The following is a 22,309-nucleotide window of genomic DNA, read 5'->3' as shown; positions in this document are numbered from 1 at the left end:
CTTGTCATTTTTCACAATCCTCCCGTGATTTAACTACTTTGAATAACAGTGTCATCAGCAAATTTAATTACCTCACTAGTTACTCCCATCGCTAGGTCATTTATAAATATGTTAAAAAGCAACGGTCCCAGCACAGACCCCTGGGGAACCCCACTAACTACCCTTCTCCATTGAGAATACTGACCATTTAACCCTGCTCTCTGTTTTCTATATTTTAACGAGTTCTTAATCCACAATAGGACAGTACCTCCTATCCCATGACTCTCCAATTTCCTCTGGAGTCTTTCATGAGGCACTTTGTCAAACGCCTTCTGAAAATCCAGATACACAATATCAACCGGCTCACCTTTACCAACATATTTGTTCACCCCTTCAAAGAAATGTAATAGATTTGTGAGCCAAGATTTCCCTTCACTAAATCCGTGTTGGCTTTGTCTCATTAATCCATGCTTTTGAATATGCTCTGTAATTTTGTTCTTTATAATAGTCTCTAACATTTTGCTTGGCACGACATAAGACTCACCGGTCTATAATTTCCCGGATCTCCCCTGGAACCTTTTTTAAAAAATCGTTACATTGGCCACCCTCCAATCTTCCGGTACCACGCTCGATATTAAGGATAAAGTACATATTACTAACAACAGTTCCGCAAGTTCATTTTTCATTTCTATCAGTACTCTGGGATGAATACCATCCGGTCCAGGAGATTTGTTACTCTTCAATTTGTCAAATTGCCCCATTACATCCTCTAGGTCTATACAGATTTCATTCAGTTTCTCCGACTTGTCAGCTTTGAATACCATTTCTGGCACCAGTATCTCTCCCAAATCTTCCTCGGTGAAGACCGAAACAAAGAATTCATTTAATCTCTACACTATGGCTTTGTCTTCCCTAATCGCCCCTTTTACTCCTCGGTCAACTAGGGGTCCAACAGATTCTTTTGCTGGCTTCCTGCTTTTAATATACCTAAAAAAAGTTTTTACTATGTCTTTTTGCTCTTTTTTTTTCAAATCTTTGCCTTCCTTATCAGCGCGCTTTGCATTTGACTTGATATTCCTTATGCTGTTTCTTATTATTTTCAGTCGGTTCCTTCTTCCATTTTCTGAAGAATTTTATTATAGCTCTAATAGCTTCCTTCACCTCACTTTTTAACCATGCCGGCTGTCGTTTGGTCTTCTGTCCTCCTTTTTAATACGCAAAATATATTTGACCTGGGCTTCCAGGATGGTATTTTTGAACAGCATCCACGCCTGCTGTAAATTTTTGACCCTCGAAGCCGCTCCACTAAGTTTTTTTTTTCACCGTTCTTCTCATTTTATCATAGTCTCCTTTTTTAAAGTTAAACGCTAACGTGTTGGATTTCCTGTGTATACTTAATTCAAAGCTAATATAAAATTTGATCATATTATGATCACTGTTATCAAGCGGCCCCAGCACCATTACCTCCCGCACCAGATCATGTGCTCCACTAAGGACTAGGTCTCACAGTTTATAGAAGTAGAGAACATGAAGTGAAGTTGCAAGGAAGGAAAATTAAAAGCAACATCAAGAAATACTTTTTTTCACGGAGAGAGTGGTGGATGCCTAGAATGTTCTCTCACCAGAAGTGATGGGGTTGAAAACAGTGATAGAATTTTAAAAGTTGGGGAATAGACACGGACATTCCTTATCTAGCAGGAAGATAGAATAAAAAAGTATTAAAAAATTTCCACTCACAGTAAAACTTAAAACAACTTTCAGAAGAAATAAAACTTATAACTGTAAAGAAAAAAAGGCAGGAGGGGAGGAGGGTAGACTGCACTGGGTACCAGTTAGAACCCTAAAGACAAAGGGGGAAGGGAAATAATATGCACAGACTCCAGGTACAACCCTGGCCACCTTTCTGGGCAGACTGGATGGACCATACTGGCCTTTATCTGCCATCATTTACTACAAAACTATGTTACCATAAAATTTCATCAGCAAGTCATATAGCCATAAAACACAACAGAAGGCGGCACTAGTGCCCTTTAAATAATAGGGTAAGTAGAAATCAGCCAGTGCAATTGCAGCCTAGGAATAAGGCATTGTAAAAAAGGAATTAGTTTGCTATATGTGAAACCTAATGCTGCAAATTGGTGATTTGTTTATTTTCCTACTATTTTCCTACTAATGATTTATTCCCTTGACATGCACTCCCTTGACATGCACTCCAGTGAATTTGACTCATTGAAGGCCATTAGGAAATTTTAGACAATAGACGCTTGTCTTAACCTTCATTGCCAATGCTTAGAAAGCAGAAAATTGCCTTTTCTAGTCAACAACCCGATACCAAAGTCTGGCATTCTCTCTATTGCTAGTTGATTAGATGTCCCTAGTTAATCTTCACATACTGTACATCACAGAAAATGTTTGTGAAACATGTCTGATTTTTCTTCCTAAAACTATAGATTAATTTTAGATATGTTTCATTTTTGTGTTTGTAATGGAGTGGGAGAAATGTGTGTGAAAATTTCCCAAAATTTGTTCTTAAGCAATATTTCTGATTATTCCAGTCCAGGGCTTCATTTGTAGAAAATAAGGAAGTAGAACTGTGGAGCCAGAGGCACATTTCACATTTGCCTTTATTTGCTATGACGCATATAGGGGCCCTTTCACAAAGGTGCACAAGGCCCTATGCAAATCCAGCGTGCGCCAAATAGACATTACCGCCCAGCTAACGTGTGCCCCTGGCGGTAATTCTGAATTTGGCATGCGCCAAAAACACGTGGTAGAAAATATTTTCTATTTGCTACTGTGGGGCCAATTGCCGGCAGTAAATGGCAATTGGCATGTGCTGCATGCTTACCTCCCGGGTAGCGTGTGAGACCTTACCACTAAATCAATGGGTGATGGTAAGGTCTCAGGCCAAATATATACGCGTGCTGATTTTCATTTTGACACACATCCATTTTCCGGCCCATTAAAATAATCCCTTTCTTCCAGGCACGGTACAATAAGGGTCCAGTGCGCACCAAAAACTTGTGCCCACACTACAGCAGGCCAGGTTTTGGAGTGTCTTTGTAAAAGGGCCCAATAATGAAAAGACTTCTAAGCAGCAGGGTCTGAGACATGAGACAACTATATTACAATCATTTTATTAGGGAAAAGGGAAGTAGAGAAGACTATTTAATTAATTTTTGAGACAGAAGGTAGAGGTCGACCAAAGCTGCTACCAAAACTATCTAAACACTTTCTGCTGAAACGGAGACTGCAGCCAAAACTGATTGCCTGGTTTCGGCCGAAGCAGAAACCCAAAACTAAAGTCTGGCTGTGTGATTGTGAACCAATGAGGCCCACTGGGGATTGTCAGAGCTTGCAATTGGGAGCCCTCTGCTAAACCTACAGGAGATTATTACCCTTCTTCAGTCCCAGGAACTCCAAGAACAGGCTGACAACTGGGAGAGCCATTTTAACAGGGACTTCCCAACAGGTCTGGCAAGCTTAGGTTCCCAAGTCAATGCAGATGTAGTTAAATATCCTCTGAAACAAGAACTTTGAGTAAAATAATCATGATTACCAGCTTTTTATGCTTACCCAAACTGTGCACAAGTAAAAAGCACAGTAGCATTGAGATGTTTCCCATTTTGTATTTAGTTATAAAACTGATTAAGGACAAGCATGATATAGCTTCTTACTAAAATAGGTTAAAAAAAAAGTCCAGACACTGCACACATTATACCAGCCTGATGCACAATCCAGAATAAAAAATCACATTGATGTTGCTGAATTCAAGGACTATATGCTCTGAAAAATTACAATGAAGAGCAATACATTTTTCAAATTATTTTCTAATATATAACCTTCATTTCATATATTATTTCCCTGCTAACACTAAAAGCTGGCCTGTATTTGTGTTTGAAAACAACCACTGCAGGTTCCTTTCTCATAGAATCTAGCTTCTGCACACCCCAAGTTTGATTAAAATGCTGCATCTTGATCACACCCAATATAGCCTGGAAATTACTTACTTACTTACTTAACACCATCTCTCCTACTATCACCCCCCTCCATCTGTCATATCTCTCCACTGCAACTGTCCCTGACACCTTCAAGCATGCTGTAGTCACACCACTCCTCAAAAAACCATCACTTGACCCTACCTGTCCCTCCAACTACCACCCCATTTCCCTCCTACCCTTCCTGTCCAAGTTACTTGAATGTGCCATTCACAGCCGTTGCCTTGATTTTCTCTCCTCTCATGCCATCCTCGATCCGCTTCAATCCGGCTTTCGCCCCTTACACTCGACAGAAACAGCACTATCTAAAGTCTGCAATGACCTGTTCCTTGCCAAATCCAAAGGTCACTACTCCATCCTCATCCTCCTCGACCTATCCGCTGCTTTTGACACTGTCAATCACAATTTACTTCTTGCCACACTGTCCTCATTTGGGTTCCAGGGCTCTGTCCTCTCCTGGTTCTCCTCTTATCTCTCCCACCGTACCTTCAGAGTACATTCTCATGGTTCTTCCTCCAACCCCATCCCGCTCTCTGTTGGAGTTCCTCAGGGATCCATCCCTGGACCCCTTCTTTTTTCAATCTATACCTCTTCCCTGGGCTCCCTGATCTTATCTCATGGTTTCCAATACCATCTTTATGCTGACGACACCCAACTTTATCTCTCCACACCAGACATCACTGCGGAAATCCAGGCCAAAGTATCGGCCTGCTTATCCGACATTGCTGCCTAGATGTCCAACCGCCACCTGAAACTGAACATGGCCAAGACCGAGCTTATTGTCTTCCCACCCAAACCCACTTCTCCTCTCCCCCCACTCTCTATCTCAGTTGATAACACCCTCATCGTCCCCGTCTCATCTGCCCGCAACCTCTGAGTCATCTTCGACTCCTCCCTCTTCTTCTCTGCACATATCCAGCAGATAACCAAGACCTGTCGCTTCTTCCTCTACAACATTAGCAAAATTTGCCCTTTCCTCTCTGAGCACATCACCCGAACTCTCATCCACTCTCTCATTACCTCTCGCCTTGACTACTGCAACCTACTCCTTACTGGCCTCCCACTTAGCCATCTATCCCCCCTTCAGTCCGTTCAGAACTCTGCTGCACATCTTATCTTCCGCCTGGACCGATATACTCATATCACCCCTCTACTTAAGTCACTTCACTGGCTTCCGATCAGGTACCGCATACAGTTCAAGCTTCTCCTACTAGCCTTCAAATGCACTCGATCTGCAACCCCTCCTTACCTCTCCACCCTCATCTCCCCTTACGTTCCTACCCACAACCTCCGCTCTCAAGACAAATCCCTCCTTTCAGTACCCTTCTCCACCACCGCCAACTCCAGGATCCGCCCTTTCTGTCTCACCTCACCCCATGCTTGGAATAAACTCCCTGAGCCCATACACCAGGCCCCCTCTTTGCCCATCTTCAAATCCTTGCTCAAAGCCCACCTCTTCAATTCGCCTTCGGCACCTAACCACTATACCTCTACTCAGGAAGTCTAGATTGCCCAACTTGACATTTCATCCTTTAGATTGTAAGCTCCTTGAGCAGGGGCTGTCCTTCTTTGTTAAACTGTACAGCGCTGCATAACCCTAATAGCGCTCTAGAAATGTTAAGTAGTAGTAGTAGTAGCTTCTGCACACCCCAAGTTTGATTAAAATGCTGCATCTTGATCACACCCAATATAGCCTGGAAATTCTTTAGAATCACCCAAAATATTATGCAAGCCAGAATATATAAAATAATGTAAATAATGAAAGACCATATTTTATCTCTAAGCAAATATCTGAAGGACCTCAGCTAATGGAAATTGAAACTAAAAGTCACAGTACTTTTACAATGACTGACTTCGTTCCACATTTAGAGTGACAGCTAATGTCATATCTCTACAGAGAGGCTAATTCCTAAGGAGCTTATCATCCCAAATTTATAGACTTAAATTCCTTCTAAACTTTTGTGTTAAAAACATTTATTTGGAGCACTCTATTAACCGTATAAACTACTATGCAGGATCATAACTGCACTACTTGCAATCACACACACAAAAAAATAAAGATTGCAAAGAGTAGCACCCCACCCCGCCCCAGACTACCTTACAATTCCTAGTACCCTAGTGGTGTAGTCAGGGGAGGACTGATCCCCAGTCGCTCTTGCCACATGTCAGCTATACTCTCAAAATGGCTGCTATGGCTTCTTGAGGCAGTCTCACAAGATTGTCATTAGAGGTCAAGGAAGCCATTTTGAGAGCAGAGCCAGCATTGGCAAGAATGACTGGGGATTACTCCTGTCCTGACTAAACCCTAGACCGCCAAAGATTGTAGGATAGGCCTGAGGGGCATCCACAGGTGGGCAGGGTTGAGAAGCAACTCCTGTTTGGAAGTGAGAGGGAGGGAGTAAGACAAACTGGACAAAGCACACATTTTCGGCTTCCACCAAAAATACATGATCAATTTTGGCTGAAGCTGAAACCATGATCATAGCCTTTTGGCAAAAACTGAAACTGGGCAGAAAAAGGATTTTGGGCCAGTTTCGGCACTGTAACTGAAACCAAAACAGAAATTCAGTCAGCTACTAATGGAAAGAGGGTTGGGTCATGAACAGAAAAACAAAGACATAAGTGAAGAAAACAGGATTAAAGGCAGGTCAGGGTGGCAACGAGCCACATTTCATAATAAATTGGCTGTGGAGCCTGATTGCAGGAAAGCTTGGATGAAGTAGTGTGTCTTAAGAAGTGACTTAAATTTGTTAAATGAGAGTTCTCCTTGGAAATCCAGAGATAAGGAGTTCCATAATGTGGGAGCAGTTATGCTAAAGCAGGATGTTCTAGGCTACGTGAGAACAAAGTTGAAGGTGGCTTGGGATGACAAATAAATGTTGCACTGAGCGGAGGGTTCTCATAGGACAGAGATTCTCAAACCTGTCCTTGGGAACCATCAGCCAGTCTGGTTTTCATGATATTCCTAATGAATATACATGAGAGATTTGCATATAATAGAGGTGACAGTCACGCAAATCTGTCTTATGCATTTTCATTAGGAATATCCTGAAAACATGACTGATTGGTGGTTCCCCAGGACAGGTTTGAGAACCTCTGTTGTAGGCATATAGGGCACAAAGAAACTGAATAAAAATGATGGAATCCTAGAGTGGAGTGTTTGAAGGGAGAGAGCAAGAATCTTAAATGATATCCTATAAGAAGAGATCAGTAACCAGTGTTCCTTAATCAATAACTCAGATGCGCTGTCACATCCCTTAGCACTGTAAATCAATTTAAAAGCCATATTTTGAAATATTTGTAACATTTGTTATTAATATTGAGGGAGAATTTGGAGAAAGTTGTTATAGTAATCAAGGCTCGTTATCACCAGGGCATGGATAAGCAATCCAATAGATTGGGGATTAAGCAGCGATCATACCACATATATCTGACATAGTGTATAAAATGATTTCTGAATAAGTGGACTGTGAGATGAGCATCTATAATGATTCCTTCCCAGAATTTTCACAGTCTTTCAAGGGAATAGGAGTATCATGCATAGCCGGCACTACAAAAAGGGAAAAGAACAGCAGTTGTCTGTAACATTTAGTTTCAGACCACTTTCAGAGAGCCAATTAGCAATAACACCTAATTTGTTAGAGGAATCAGTGATGGCCTCTACCATCCATGAACAAAGAGGGAAATGGAGCTGAATGTCATCTGCATAGAAATGAAATGAAATTCCAAGGGTTTGCATCAGTAAAGCAAGTGGAACCGAAAAGATGCTGAAGAGAATGGGCCCCAACACTGAATCCTGTCACCACACGTTAGAATATGGGGTTTTTTGATAAGAGTATTGAGCCATTTTACTTAGAATGACATTTCCTGCAAGCAAGGGTGGACTGACAGTATTCTGGGCTCTCGAGTAATAAGGGCCATGGGCTCTTAACCACCTGTCAGAAGTGATTAAATTAGATGGAAGCTAAGAGAGAGTGGGCCTCCTACTGCTGTGGGCACTCAGGCATTGCCCTAATGCTTCAATGGTCAGTCCACCCCTGCCTGCAAGTAAGATTGAAAGCAGGAAAACACACATTCTGATATACCAAGATCAGCTAGATGACACAGAAGAGTAGGATGATGGACCAAATCAAAGGCTGCACTAAGGTCCAAAGACAAAAGAAGAACCTTGCTTCCTCTCTCCAGAATTGTATATACAAAACTCAGAAGTGCTAAGAGGGAGTGTTCTATAAAGAATCCCTGTTTGAATCCAGTTTGATGAGGATGAAGGTCATTAGTGTTATTTAGGAAAGTTTGCAATTGTTGAGTCACTACTTTATCAATTACCTTTGAGTGAAAGGGAGCTGGAAGACTGGGCAGTTGTCACAACCCCAGGCTGAACCCATGCTGCAACTCAGCGAGGGGGCCTGCAGCTCCTAGATGCCACTTCTCTCTGACTCCCTGCGCTGATGTCCAGTGGTGTTCCTAGGTGCGTGCGCCAACACGCATTTTAGAAGTGCCGAAGAGGGACAAGGAGCAGGGTGTGTCTGGGTGACATCATCACTCTGAGGCCATTTATGGCAAAAGGGCCTTTGCAATGAGGTCACCTTGCCTTGCCTTTGTTGCTTTATCTGTCTTGTCATCAGCCAAGCCTTGCCTCACCAGTCTCCTGTTCCAGCCCCAGCCTTGCCTCGCCTGTCTCCAACTTCAACCTTGCTTCACCAGCCTCCTGTTCCAGCCCCAGTCTTGCCTCGCCTGTCTCCTGTTCCAGTTCCAGCCTGGTCTGCCTGGTCTCCAGATTCAGCCTTGCCTTGCCTGCCCTGTCTCCAGTTCCAGCCTCACCTTACCTGTCCTGCCTTGTCTTCAGCCAAGCCTTGCTTGCCTTGTCTTCAGCCAAGCCTTGCCTGCCTCCCCGGTTTCCAGTCCTAGCCTGCCTACCTAGTGGTGTGCCTAGCCTGCCTCTAGCCAGTTCCCAGCAGTGGTCCAAGGGCTCACCTTCCCTGAGTTCATGATAGCGGTAATTAAGAGGGTTTGATAAATTACCTTGAGGATCTTTTGAATGTGGAAAAACTACAGCCATTTTCCAATTAAAAGAAAACAATCCAGTAAGAAGACTTGTGATGATGATACAATGGAGGTATTTCTGTCAGAAGCATCTGACTCCACTTTTATGGCCCAATTTTATCAAGCCAAACACAATTTAAAGGAGCCTGTATTCATCATTGATCCAAAGTCTTTTGTTATCAAATATTTTTTGCTTTTTTTTATATATATAATGCTTGTTCATCAAATATTACTTTCCATCAAAAAATCAATATGTTTCAGAAAAAATTCCAACTACTTAACTTAAAGAACTTCTTCTTCTTTAGTTCTTCAGTTCTTTAATTCTTTAGTTATCAGCCTTAGGTCTTCCATAAGACAATACACATTGTAACAAAGGAGACTTGTGCGTTTTGCATAAATCTATTCCTCATTTCATAGAACAACACTGTGTGGCACACCATGAGGCTTTAGACATTGAAGATGCCTGGAAATAGATTCTGTTTTTGAGGGATATAGAAATCCTTAATGCACCATCTATACAATGCAGATCTAGTATGAGAAAGGCGAAGTTTAATGAAATTGCTGAGAAATGTAAAGCTATCTCACTTAAACCTCTGAATGAGGTCAGGTGGCTATCTAGGCATTTTACTGTAAGACTCTAGTCAAGAACTATGACTTATTAGTAGAATTGTTATGCATTGCAAAATTTCAAGCTATCAATTCCTTCCTAAGAATTAGAATGTTTCTAAGGTACTTATTTCACAATTGTCTAGTTTATTCAAACAAGCACATATGAACTAGAGGGAAAAATAAATTCAGTTCTGAAACTAACTTGTCGTCATTACAATAAACATACAACATCATAGACAGAGAAACCTGATTACCAAAAATTTTCTTCAAGAGGAATATTTCTTTTTATTAGTTTATTAATTAGTTTTAGTCATTAATTTATTTTTGTAATGTGTTTGGTATGTATAATTTTTTTATAATAATTGGTCTGTTTCAATGTTTATGGTGGAGTGGAGGAGTAGCCTAGTGGTTAGTGCAGTGGACTCTGATCCTGGGGGACTGGGTTCAATTCCCACTGTAGTTCCTTGTAACTCTGGGCAAGTCACTTAACCCTCCATTGTCCCAAGTACAAATAAGTACCTGTATGTAATATGTAAACCGCTTTGAATGTAGTTGGAAAAACCACAGAAAGGTGGTATGTAAGTCCCATTCCCTTTCCCTTCCCCTTTCCCTTATCAGTTCCAGGAGCAATAAAACTTGGATTTGTAATTTGTGCAACAGGGTTTTAGAAAATCATAATAATAGCTAACATTACACAATTTACCCTTCCCACTCTTATAGTGCATACAAAAGACCACGGGCCCTCCTGTTTACTAAGGTGCGCTAGGGTTTTTAGCATGTACCACAAAATTAGTGCGTGCTGTGTAGGTGCCCATAGGAATATTGTGGGTGCCTACACAGTTAGCACGCACTAAAAGCACTAATGTGCCTTTAGTGCAGCTTAGTAAATGGGGCCCCTATACTGTAGCTAGCTTTGCTTATAGTTACATGTGTGGTATAGGGGTTAGGGCTGTAGGCCTTCACCGTAGGGGATGTGGGTTTGATTCTCACTATGGATCTTTCTGGTTACATTTTACCACTGCTTATTTCTAGGATACTGTAAAACTTCTATATGGCACTCTACTTACTCTGTGTGAACAACTCAAAAAATCAACAAAAGTAGAAAACAATAAACTGATCACTCAATATACGTGTTTCAGGGGAAGTCTCATATCATCGCTTTAAATAGCCGGCTCTACTGCCGGTTTCCTGCGACTGTTCTAATCACAGACAACCCCCTACCATCCACATAAAATTTTTTCTTTTTCTTTCTAATGTGTTCAAAATAGTCACAAAAACTTGTGCAATTTAGTGACCACTATCAAATCAGTGGAAGTTTGATTGTCCTGCTTTACATTTATACAAGATGCTTTCAAACACTTATCTGTGTGTATCTGTCTTGAGCGATCCCAGGGACAATAAGAGCTCCTGGGATCGCTCAAGACAGATACACACAGATAAGTGTTTGAAAGCGTCTTGTATAAATGTAAAGCAGGACAATCAAACTTCCACTGATTTGATAGTGGTCACTAAATTGCACAAGTTTTTGTGACTATTTTGAACACATTAGAAAGAAAAAGAAAAAAAGAAAAAATTTTATGTGGATGGTAGGGGGTTGTCTGTGATTAGAACAGTCGCAGGAAACCGGCAGTAGAGCCGGCTATTTAAAGCGATAATATGAGACTTCCCCTGAAACACATATATTGAATGATCAGTTTATTGTTTTCTACTTTTGTTGATTTTTTGAGTATTTCTAGGATAAGCAGCATAAAATCTCTTTTCTCGATTTTGCCAGGTACTTGTAACCCAGATTGGCCACTGTTGGAAACAGGATACTGGGCTTGATGGACCTTCGGTCTGCTCCAGTATGGCAATTCTTATGTTGTTAGGTACACCTTGCTCCAAGCTGCTTTTGATAGGGCATGCGATCAAATTCAATGTATTTGCACACAAAATTTAGCATATGGTACATTTTCTCTTTTTAGCGTCCATAGTCAATGAGATAATGTCAATAGTCAATGAGATAATGAAAATGATAATAGATAATGAGATAATGGGATGTCTCAGCCAACGTTTCCCTCCTGGGATCCCTCTCTTGTATTCTGGATTATAGGTTCTCCTGAGTTCCACCTCTCTAGGGACCCTCTATTATTCATTTTCTCCAGTGCTTGATCTCCATGTCACTGCTCTCTTTTCTCTGAATGAGCACTAGATTGATAGGTCTTTCCTTACTCACTCTTCAATCACCTGATGAAAAACTTGTACCTAGAACTATCAGCTGGGTAGTCAATCATCCTGTCCTTCTCCACTCCAGTAGTGCAGTATTTAACTACTAACTCCTTGTCCATTATTATTATTATTATTTATTGCATTTGTACCCCACATTTTCCCACCTTTTTGCAGGCTCAATGTGGCTTACAGAGTGTTGTAATGATATAGTCATTACATGATTTTAAATACAGTCGATAATAAGCTGAAGGTAAAGAGGGTTTAGATGGAAAGTGTTAGGTAAGGTCATGTGAGAGGTGGTTTTTTGATGTACTTGGGTGGTTTAAGGAATGATTTGTTTCATTAAGGATGTTTTTTGTAGGCTTTGTTGAAGAGATGTGTCTTAGTTCTAATCTGAACTTTGAGCTGGGCTTCCTTGCCTTGAAGAAAAATCCAGGAGTGGTAAGAGTTAGTCACACAGACTGGCTTCCTACTCCAGATATTATTATAGAAAAAGTTATGTCAGGATGCCAAATTTATCATCACAGGAGCACCTCTGAGGCACCGTGTGCAATCCATTGCAAGGAGGGAGACAGGACACCGACTTGCTCCTTCTCCAGACTCTACTACAAATTCCCCCTTGAATCTTGAAGTATTCCTAGATCATCACAAAGGAGCTTCAAGATACAGACAGAGTTTATTGTATTGTAGTAGTTGATTGCTGTGATTTGAACTTAACAAATCTCTCTCAGGGGTTTGGCCATTTTTATCTCCATATACTAAATTATTGTTACTGCAGTTGGCAACTGTGAGCCCATGGATACATATGCAAATTATTTTGCTCATTTCTTCTGAACAGAAAATGTGTGTGCTGCTGAAGGGCTCTGTTGAACAAGATCATTAAGAGAGAGATATTTATTTATTTATTAGGATTTATTTATCACCTTTTTGAAAGATTTCACTGAAGGCAGTGTACAGTAAGAATAAATCAAATAAGTAATAGACAATCACAGCAGTAAAAATATTCAAATAACATTGTGAAAATAAGATTGTGAGGAATTTTCTGCTACAAAATAAACAGCATCCTAAATTCAGTTATATTACCTAAGGAAAGTATCAATGTGTTCAATGATGTTGAAACTGATTTTGTAACTTAAAACAGATTTCATGCTACCATGCATTCACCATCCCTTGATTTTCTTGGGTGGGTTACAGGTTATCCATATATGATGCAATCAGGATTTTCATTTTGTATACTGTGTATCATGTTGTAAGCTGTAAAACACTGTGCTAAAATACTTTTTTCTGACATAGATCATGGCATTGGTCTCTATTTTGGTCGGGAAAAGAGGAAAACTGTTTTACATATACAAAACTGTAGCTTTCATATTTTTGTATGAATGGATATAGTTTTGGCAAGGAATAAGAATCCTTTTTTATTAACAATAATTTGGAAGCATCCTCTCAATGGGGAGGCAATTTAACTTTCATGACATTTCAGCCTCTAACCTAACTTTCTTGGGACACATTTTAGAAGGATCTACATGTGGAAATAATATACTTATAGATTGGCTATGTGTCAATGACTATTTTAGAAAGCTGTAATTTATATATGTAAATGGATAAGATGAAGAGATTTCAAGGGGGCCTGGTTTGGGAAATATACACATAGGGATCCCAGAGCTTTAAGCTCTGAGGCTTATAATGTCAGCCGAGTGGAGCTGTGCAGAGATAGTAGGAGATGCGGGATTGGTTAGGTGAGGAGGTGAGAGTGGGAATGGAAGGCTGGTTTTGATTGGTGATGGAATGTTAGGCAGAGAAAGGGAGATGGGTGGTTTACTTGTTTTTTGGAAGGCAGTGGGCATTTTTGTAGCGGGTGGTGGGTGGGAAGAAAAGGGTGTGGAGGATTTGGTTTTTGCCCTGCCCATTCCACCCTAGGTTAAGTGAGGGATGAGGGGTTTTGGCTGGGGTGTTGTGGGTGGCTGGGTGGTTTGGTCACTGCTAGTTAAGTAGAATTTGGGGGGAGTGAAGAGGATAAATGAGGAATAAGACTATTGTGCAAAGCCTTAAGTAACATTTGTGCTTGTGTACGGCACTGTCACATGTAGCTGGAGGCCCTGCGGTACCGTCAACCTCTAGTGGGTGGGGAAAGGCTGTTATATTGTAGAATTCTGGTCTAGTTTGGCACTGACTAGCTTCCAGTGTGAATGACATTACTGTTGTGGGGAATTTATTAATTAATTACATTGCATTTGAGGTTTGAGTGTCAGCACTTGCACCTACACCAGGCATACAACATCTTCAAAAATGAATGAAATAAATACCAATAACAATTATTTTCAGGTGGCAAAATTAACTATCCATAATCCATAAAATACACAACATAATTTCCCTGTTGCTTTTTATACTTCCTCTGAGCTACATGCAAATTTCAAAACAGTACTTGTTTCAACCACAACTTATAAGAGATTAGGGGCACAGTTATCAATGTGGGCTATCATGTGTTATTTTACCACCAACTAGGGCCTTTTTAGCATAGGTCCCATTTTATGCAATTTGGCCTAGTTACTAATAATGGTAAAACAGTACATCTTAATCTTAACAGTAGCCCATACGCCAGGCCCCCTCCCTGCCCATCTTCAAATCTCTGCTTAAAGCCCACCTCTTCAATGTCGCCTTCGGCACCTAACCTCTACACCTCTACCCAGGAAATCTACACTGCCCCAACTTGACATTTTGTTCTTTAGATTGTAAGCTCCTTTGAGCAGGGACCGTCCTTCTTTATTTTGTACAGCGCTGCGTAACCCTAGTAGCGCTCTAGAAATGTTAAGTAGTAGTAGTAGCCCACATTGATAACTGTCCCACTGATGGGGGTAATGTTCCTTAATACAAAGTTTGCTATTTTTGCCTCCAAATTAAAAAGCAAAAACGTATTGTAGCTTCACTGATTAATTGGCATCACTTATGTGTACCCCTCTCCCCCCTCTAATATACAGCCCTTAGTGGTCAATGGTTGTAAAGCCACTGACTGTTGTGGGCTGAATCTAACCTGGATATTTAAAGCCGGGCTATGTCCAGGTCCCAACGATGAATATCCACGTCAGCTGACCTGGAAGTTATGCAGGTGCAGCTGATATTCAGTGCTGACACCCACATAATTACATGCACAAAGATAGGACTGCCTCTTGTTAGGTCCTATCTGCCCACTTAGCTATGCAGGCACTGGCACTGAACAAGGCTGGCACCTGCATAACTGCCAAATCGTCCCTGACTCCTCCCATGGGCAGCCGCAGCAGTAGCCATGGTGGTCAAAGGGGGTATTCAACAGCACTGTGCAGTTAAGTGCCACTGAATATCTGGGTAAAGCCCACAGATTTTTTTACTCGTTCCAAAAGTACAAAGACTAGGGGAGACTCGAGGAAGTTGCATGGAAATACTTTTAAAACAAATAGGAGGAAATATCTTTTCACTCAACGAATAGTTAAACTCTGGAACTCTTTGCCAGAGGCAGTGGTGACAGCAGTTAGCATATCTGCGTTGAAAAATGTTTTGGACAAATTCCTGGAGGAAAAGTCCATAGTCTGCTATTGAGACAGACATGGAAAGCATGTAGTATGGGATTTGTAGTATGGAGTGTTGCCATGATTTGGGTTTCTGCCAGGTACTTGTGACCTGGCTTGCCCACTGTTTGGAAAACAGGATACTGGGCCAGATGGACCATTGATCTGACCCAGTATGGCCACTCTTATGTGCTTATGTTTTTTAAGTGGGTAGGATCAACCAGCAACCTAAGCTCAAGACACAGGGGTAGACCACTGAACTCATCTATTCAAGGTGAGAGGCAATTAATCCAATATATTGCAACATTACAAAGAGAGTTACTTGTGGTAAACATTTTGTTGAACTGTTTTCTTATTACCTTTACCCCTCTGGTTTTTACTGCAGGCTGCCATTTCAACAGTTATTGTGTGGATCAGACATCAAGCATGGAGCACAGGGTTTGATGTAGACTTGAGATATGTCAGTGCTGCTAGAGATTTTGAGTTGCTATACCTAAATTGGCTAACCAGAACATGTCTTGGTCTTTCCTAGTGGTATATCAAGAATAAAGTAACATAACATAAGGTTTGAGATGTAAATCTACTCCAGCACATACCATTATTTCAGATAACTTTGAAATCCTTTATTTAACTTTGATATGCCACCACTATCAACATCTATGAACCTCTCCTTGTAACTGCTGTGATTTGTGAACTTTACATAAATTCAGTATAATATGGGCGTGGCCAACAAATGAAACAATTTTAGCATGTAGACCTTACTTGAAGCTTGTTAACCTAAAAGACTGCTAATTAACTTCGTGAATGTTAGGTGAATCATATAAAACAGCTCAAAATACTAGGTTTGAATTTGGGATAAGAGAGCAACCTGCAATGTGCCTCATGTCCCACCTCCTGCCAGTGGAGAGTACCGCAGGCAACAGCCTTTCACTGTGCAAGTTTGCAGGATGGAGTGGTGAGAGTGACAAAACATGTAACAGTGGAAGAAAAGTTTGATTTAATAAAGCACTTTCTTTTTTTTTTCCTGATCCAGTGTGATGCAGTGGAGCTGTTTTAGAGTACATGCAAAATGAATTAAAAAAAAGGCATGGGATAAGCATGTGGGATCGCTTAGGAACAGGTAGAATTGGGGGTTACAGAGGATGGGCAGACTGGATGGGTCATATGGCCTTTATCTGCCGTCATGTTTCTATGTTTCTAAATACATATGCATTTTATACTTGCACCGTAGAGCTGGCATCCCCCTGAGGCAAGTTAGTTTGAGAGAATACCTACAGGATCAGCAGCAGCACCACAAGCTTCCCATCAATAATTTTATGAGGACCAACAAGGAGATGGGATCTGATATACTGCCTTTCTATGGTTACAATCGAAGCAGTTTACATAAAATTGTCCGTTCATGTCATAATTGATTGCAGTTTCTTCTTGGGAACACCTCCACAACTGTAGTGAGAATATAAAAGGGACTGGCATAGGTCTAAAGCAGTAGATCTCAGCTCAGTGCTTGGCATACACCAGGTTATTCAGGATACCCCTAACAAGCATGTATAAGATAGATTTGTTTATAATAGAAGCTGAATGCAGGTAAATGTATCTTATGCACATATATTCATTGTGGAATTCCTGAGAACCAGATTGGCTGGGTGTGTCAAGAACTACTTGTGTAAAGAGATCATTGACATGTTTCACAATCCAAATTATGAAAGTGAGTTGCTTTCTTGACACTCATTCTTATGAGAACAGTAAAGGATGAGACAGGATCTGTAGCCGCATTAGTAGCTTTTGTTTGAACTATTATATTCTATTTTTTTTAATTGTAACTTGCTTTATTGTACTTATGAGAAGCAAGACTTTCATTTCATTTATTCCTTTCATGTCTACAAAATAGGATTCCCATATAGAAAAAAAAATCCTTACCACCATAGAAACAATAGAAAGTGTTCATTAGCTTACCCCCACACCCCGGAATATTGTTACAAAGCCGTCATTCAAATAAAACATTTAACAAAAAAAAAAATCAATTGATAGCTCACTCTTGGAACAAGATCTGTCATGCTAAGAGTAAATATTGAGCTAATGCTAACACACAGCTGCCCAGCTGGAGAGACACTGCCAGACTGGCACTGCTTCTCAACATGTTCTCCACTCTGGACCAGGATCCATTATTTGGTAGTGGCTCCACTCCTAAAACATGACACATGACGTTGTAAACATCCACTGATCTGATTGGTGCTGATCTGTAGTTTGTTTTGAAGTCTGAAAGAGAAATTGAAACATTGATGATTTTGCCCAAATTCTATGTCCAAGCAAACAGATTAAATATTCCAGAGCAATGGCAGTGATTCATCCCCTTAACCTTTCATGCAAATCCTACATAAAATCAGATGGCAGGAGAAATTAATATAGAGTATTTAAAATCTAGGCATCACACATCTTATTGTAGCACATTTTTATGTTTCCAATCAATCAATTCAGAAGTGTTGGTTTGTGTTTTTCTAGCATGGTTGGTACTGATAATTAATTGTGCTTGAATCTCTGAGATTCTACAGTGCATGTTAAAGCTAACAGGTCTGACAGTCAGCGGCAGCAACGAGTAGCTTAATTTAAAAATGCCTGAGCTAGTGTTTAAACTCATACATATGTTCAGCAGCAATGAATATAAATATTGTGAGGTGACTGTGCTGCTGCTTTCTGGGTAGCAGCTGCAAATTGCTGCTGTCTGAACAATTTCTCTGCTCTTCTCTCACTCCACCTTCACTACATGGATCGTGATGGGTTGGTTACAGGGATTGTTGACCTGACACCACTACTACTAATCATTTCTATAGTGCTTCTAGACATACATAGTGCTGTACATATGCAGGTATTTTCTCTGTCCCTAGAGGGCTTACAGTCTTAAGTTTTTGTACCTGGGGTAATGAAGGGTTAAGTGACTTGCCCAAGGTCACAAGGAGCTGCAGTGGGAATCAAATCCAGGTTGCCAGAATCAAAGCCTGCTGCACTAGCCAATAGGCTACTCCTCCGCTTACCACAGGGGTAATTCTATAAAGCAGGGGTGCTCATGGTCAGTCCTCAAGGGCCACAACTCAGTTGGAGTTTCAGGCTTTCCACAATGAATATGCATGGGATCTATTTGCATACAATGGAGGCAGTGCATGTAAGTAGATCTCATGCATACAAATTGTTATACTCCAAAATTAGAATAACGCAATTTGAACTTTAAAACATGTGCATGTTGAGCATATGGAGTATGTCCAAGGATAAAGACTGAACTCATATCCAAGAGGTTCGAAATGATCAGGACAACTTTGTTATCTTGTGGACACTGTTATGAAGCTTGAAACTATAATGCTGTGTGAAACGTAATGTTGTGGACTTTTGCAGGCAATATGTTATACATATTATAGAAATTCACCCAGGATTCTAGACAGGTTTTTGTTTTAAGTTCAAATTGTGTTAAGTGTGTTTTTCTAAGAAATATAATAATAAATGAAATGGAATTAATATTATAATTGTACAATGATAGCTTGGAGTGTAAGAATAGAAGTCCATCATTGTTAGATTGTAGTGACACTGAGTTAAAGTAGTGATGCATATATACATTGGGGAAATCCTGAAAACCCAAATAGGTTGCAGCCCTCAAGGACTGACATTGAGCACTCCTGCTATAAAGTCTGTGCTAACATGTTGCATCACTTAAATGCATAAATTATGAGAATAATTTCATATACTGTATGCACATGTGTGCACATATGCATGTGTAATCCCCCTGAAAAATGTTGTTTTAGGGCAGAGGGAGGGAGGATTTTCAGGGAGGTCAGGGACTGCCAGCCTGGTGGGTGGACATGAGAAGGGTCATCACATTTTGGTAGGGCCAGGAGTTAATAAAAGGAATGGTTTTACAGAGAATGTGGTCTTTAGTTGCCCACCCCAGCCGAGAACCTAGCACCGAGGAGGAACTCCTGGGCACCAAAGGGAAGACTTCTGCATTATCCAGTGGATGAAGCCTTTGCCATAGGGCAGAGGGTGCCTGTGAGGAGTTCCTGACTTGGGAATAAAAAGGACTGCTCGGGAGGAAAAGACACCCCAGGTAGAAGAAGTTGGAGCAGAAAAGCCTCACTATTGGCAGGACATTCAATGAGTGTTCGGATGGGACAAAAATACAAGAGAAACTATGCTGCTGATGTACAATAACTGTTCACATTTCTTTTGGCATTTGGAAGAGAAGTCTGAAGCTGATCTAGAACTGTTACATGCCCTGACTGTACATATCAATTTGCTTTACTGAACTGTTTTCAAGTTGTTGTTAAGTAAAGCCAGTTGAAGTTTAACTCAACAACTGCTAGTTATTTGTTTTGAACAATAGTGCCCCAGAGAAAGATTACCTTTCGGCCTACCAGGATTTAGCTCGACCCTGGCCTGTGCCCAGCTTGCTTGAAGTACAATCTGTTTTATGACCCGTGGTCCCAAGTACCTAGTCCGGGGAGCATTGCTGGTGGCCCCGACTGAGGGGCGACCCAGGGGTTACATAAACTGGCGCCAATAACATGGGGCAAAAGAGGAAATGTTTCTGAGACAAAGACATTGAATCGAGAGACATAGTGGAGACTTTTTTTTTTGACTGAATGATTTTTTTTAGACTGTGTTACATCTTGTGTCAGATAAAATAAAGTAAAAGACCAAATTTGTGCTGAGCCTTACCTGCCTCGAGGATAAGCCGTGTGAAGAGACCATGGTGCAGCCCAGCCTGAGGAGCTGTGAATAACATCTGGGACAGAGTTGGGTGGGAGAGATTGCGCAGAAATGTGGTGGTTGTTCCCACAGGTGTTAGTATGGCTGTGAGCCCTTGGGCCCCGGCCGAGGCCTAGTATAGGGGTTAGGCCAAGGCCGAGGGTGGGCCAAGCAGGCACTACACACTACCCCAGCTACCAAGTCCTGTACACACACATGCAGTAACCAATTTGCACCTCAGAAAAGGGAAAATAGGGCAATCAGGCGGGCCTCACGGCCTAACTGGAACCGACTCATACTTAGGGAGGGGAGAAAGAGTCTAAACGAGGGGTCCCCCCATGGGGACCGGAGCACCAGCAACACCCTCGGTGCTGGTAATCATGGAGAAAGGGAAGCATACACAGATACACGTCAAGCCGTAGCCCACTACACACAAAGAAAGTGAGGGACTGTAATATAAGATACTGTAGGCAGAGACCCTCAGCAAACAGGGAAGGGAAAAGTCCGCAAAGCGGAGTGCGGAACCTAACACACACACCAGCACAGAAAGGGACAGTGCTCTGTAATACAGGAAGTAGTAAAGCAAAGAAAGGACTGAAACAGTCACAAAGGGAAGACTGCAGTAAACAGATAACTGCCAGAAGCAGAGAAGCTCTGCAGACAAAGGGTTAAACCAAGCTCAGCACACAGACAGCTACCAGAGGCAGGGAACACTGCAGACAAGGTTAGGTTAATCCGGAGTACAATGAAAAATAAACAATCAACCCCCACAGAGAGAAACAAAGGGCAGGACCTGCCAAGCAGAAAACAAACACAGCAGGAAGGGACCTCTGAAGGAAGGGAAGCAAAACAAATGAACTGGAACAGAACAAGGAGGAACTCACCACACACAGCACCAGAGCAAACAGAGAAACCCAGGTGTAGTGACAGAGGTAATTAGACACACGGAGGCAGCAGCCGGCAGACAGAGACAGAGCAATAGAAAACTGGAAGCCAGGAAAGGAGTAACAAATCCACACAAGCACAGAGCTAATAGCTCAGGCAGAGCAAAGGTAAGGCTTCAGCAGAATTGGAGAAAACGCCAAAGCAGGAGTTGACGGGAGAGGTGAGCTTAAGTAGATCAGACTGACCCCAGCGCAACCCCTGACGGACCAATCAGGAGTGGTTCCAAGCATTCCCCTGTCTGACTAGCAGAATTCTAACAATCATAACAACAGACAAGAGAAATCACTGGAGGAGGAGTTTGCCACCACGATTCCATCATAGTGGAACCTGTGCTTATGTCAGCATGCCAGGGGAGGGAACTTCCAACAAGGAGAGTGATATAGAACGGAACAATGCCCGACAGATCGAGGTTCACATGGAGAGAGTGGAACTAGAGCATCAGTGTGCATGCTACTGGAACAGTATCCTACATGTCCTTTGTCTCCCACTCAACCCATGTCCCTTCTTTCACTCTCTCCATCTCACACAGGTGATCAGGACTGCCCACAGAGGAGGCAACTAATGACCTCCATCAACATACCTCACGATAAGGCAGAGGACTGCTACCACAGGGTATACCGCCAAACCAGGGCCATCACTAAATATACCTTTGGACTGCTCAAGACGTAATTAAGGTGCCTAGATAGATCCAGAGGAGAGCTGCTCTACAAACCTGAAAAGGTCTGCCAGATTTCATTGCCTGCTGTATCCTGCATAACCTTGCACTAAAGTCCAGAGTAACACTCAACTGGTTGTTACAATTTGCAATCCAGGTAGTCAACTGTGCAACACAGGGGCTGTGAAGCAAGAAAGATATAGTAAAAGCTAAGCAGTATGGCCTCGATGATCAGTTCTCCGCGCTGTTCCGAATAGCGCGGAGAAAAATATCATCAGAACAGCATAGGGAACTAACTTCACTATGATCAGCACTAATAAAATGCAAATTTATGTGCGTTATTAGTGCTGATCATAGGGAGACTTCTGCGGGAGGATGCCCAGGCACAATCCTCCCACAGAAGAGGTCTGACGGGTCTGGGCTGTCAAAAAAAAAGGCCAGACCTGTCAAACCTAATGCCAAGCACCCTGACACAAGGGTCTGGAGGTCTGGTGGATCTCCAGACCCCCCCCCCCCCCACACACACACACACAACCCCCACCCACCAACAATTTAAAAAGCCCCTGGTGGTCCAGTGGGACTCCTACTAGGTCCCCCCAACC

The 22,309-nt window shown here is 41.7% G+C and overlaps 1 protein-coding gene across 1 annotated transcript in view; it reads right to left on the bottom strand.

Moving 5' to 3' along the window:
* Window positions 1-16,389: 16,389 nt before the first annotated feature.
* Window positions 16,390-22,309, bottom strand: part of ENPP6 (ectonucleotide pyrophosphatase/phosphodiesterase 6) — a 112,529-nt gene continuing 106,609 nt past the window's right edge. The window contains exon 8 of the mRNA XM_030191509.1: window positions 16,390-17,632. Coding sequence (XP_030047369.1) covers window positions 17,427-17,632 — 206 coding nt within the window. The 3' untranslated portion in view covers window positions 16,390-17,426. The remainder of the gene's footprint in view (window positions 17,633-22,309) is intronic.

This window comes from Microcaecilia unicolor, chromosome 2 (genome assembly GCF_901765095.1).
Source record: "Microcaecilia unicolor chromosome 2, aMicUni1.1, whole genome shotgun sequence".
In the NCBI taxonomy this organism is placed as follows: Eukaryota; Metazoa; Chordata; class Amphibia; order Gymnophiona; family Siphonopidae; genus Microcaecilia; species Microcaecilia unicolor.
This window is presented reverse-complemented; position numbering and strand designations above follow the sequence as displayed.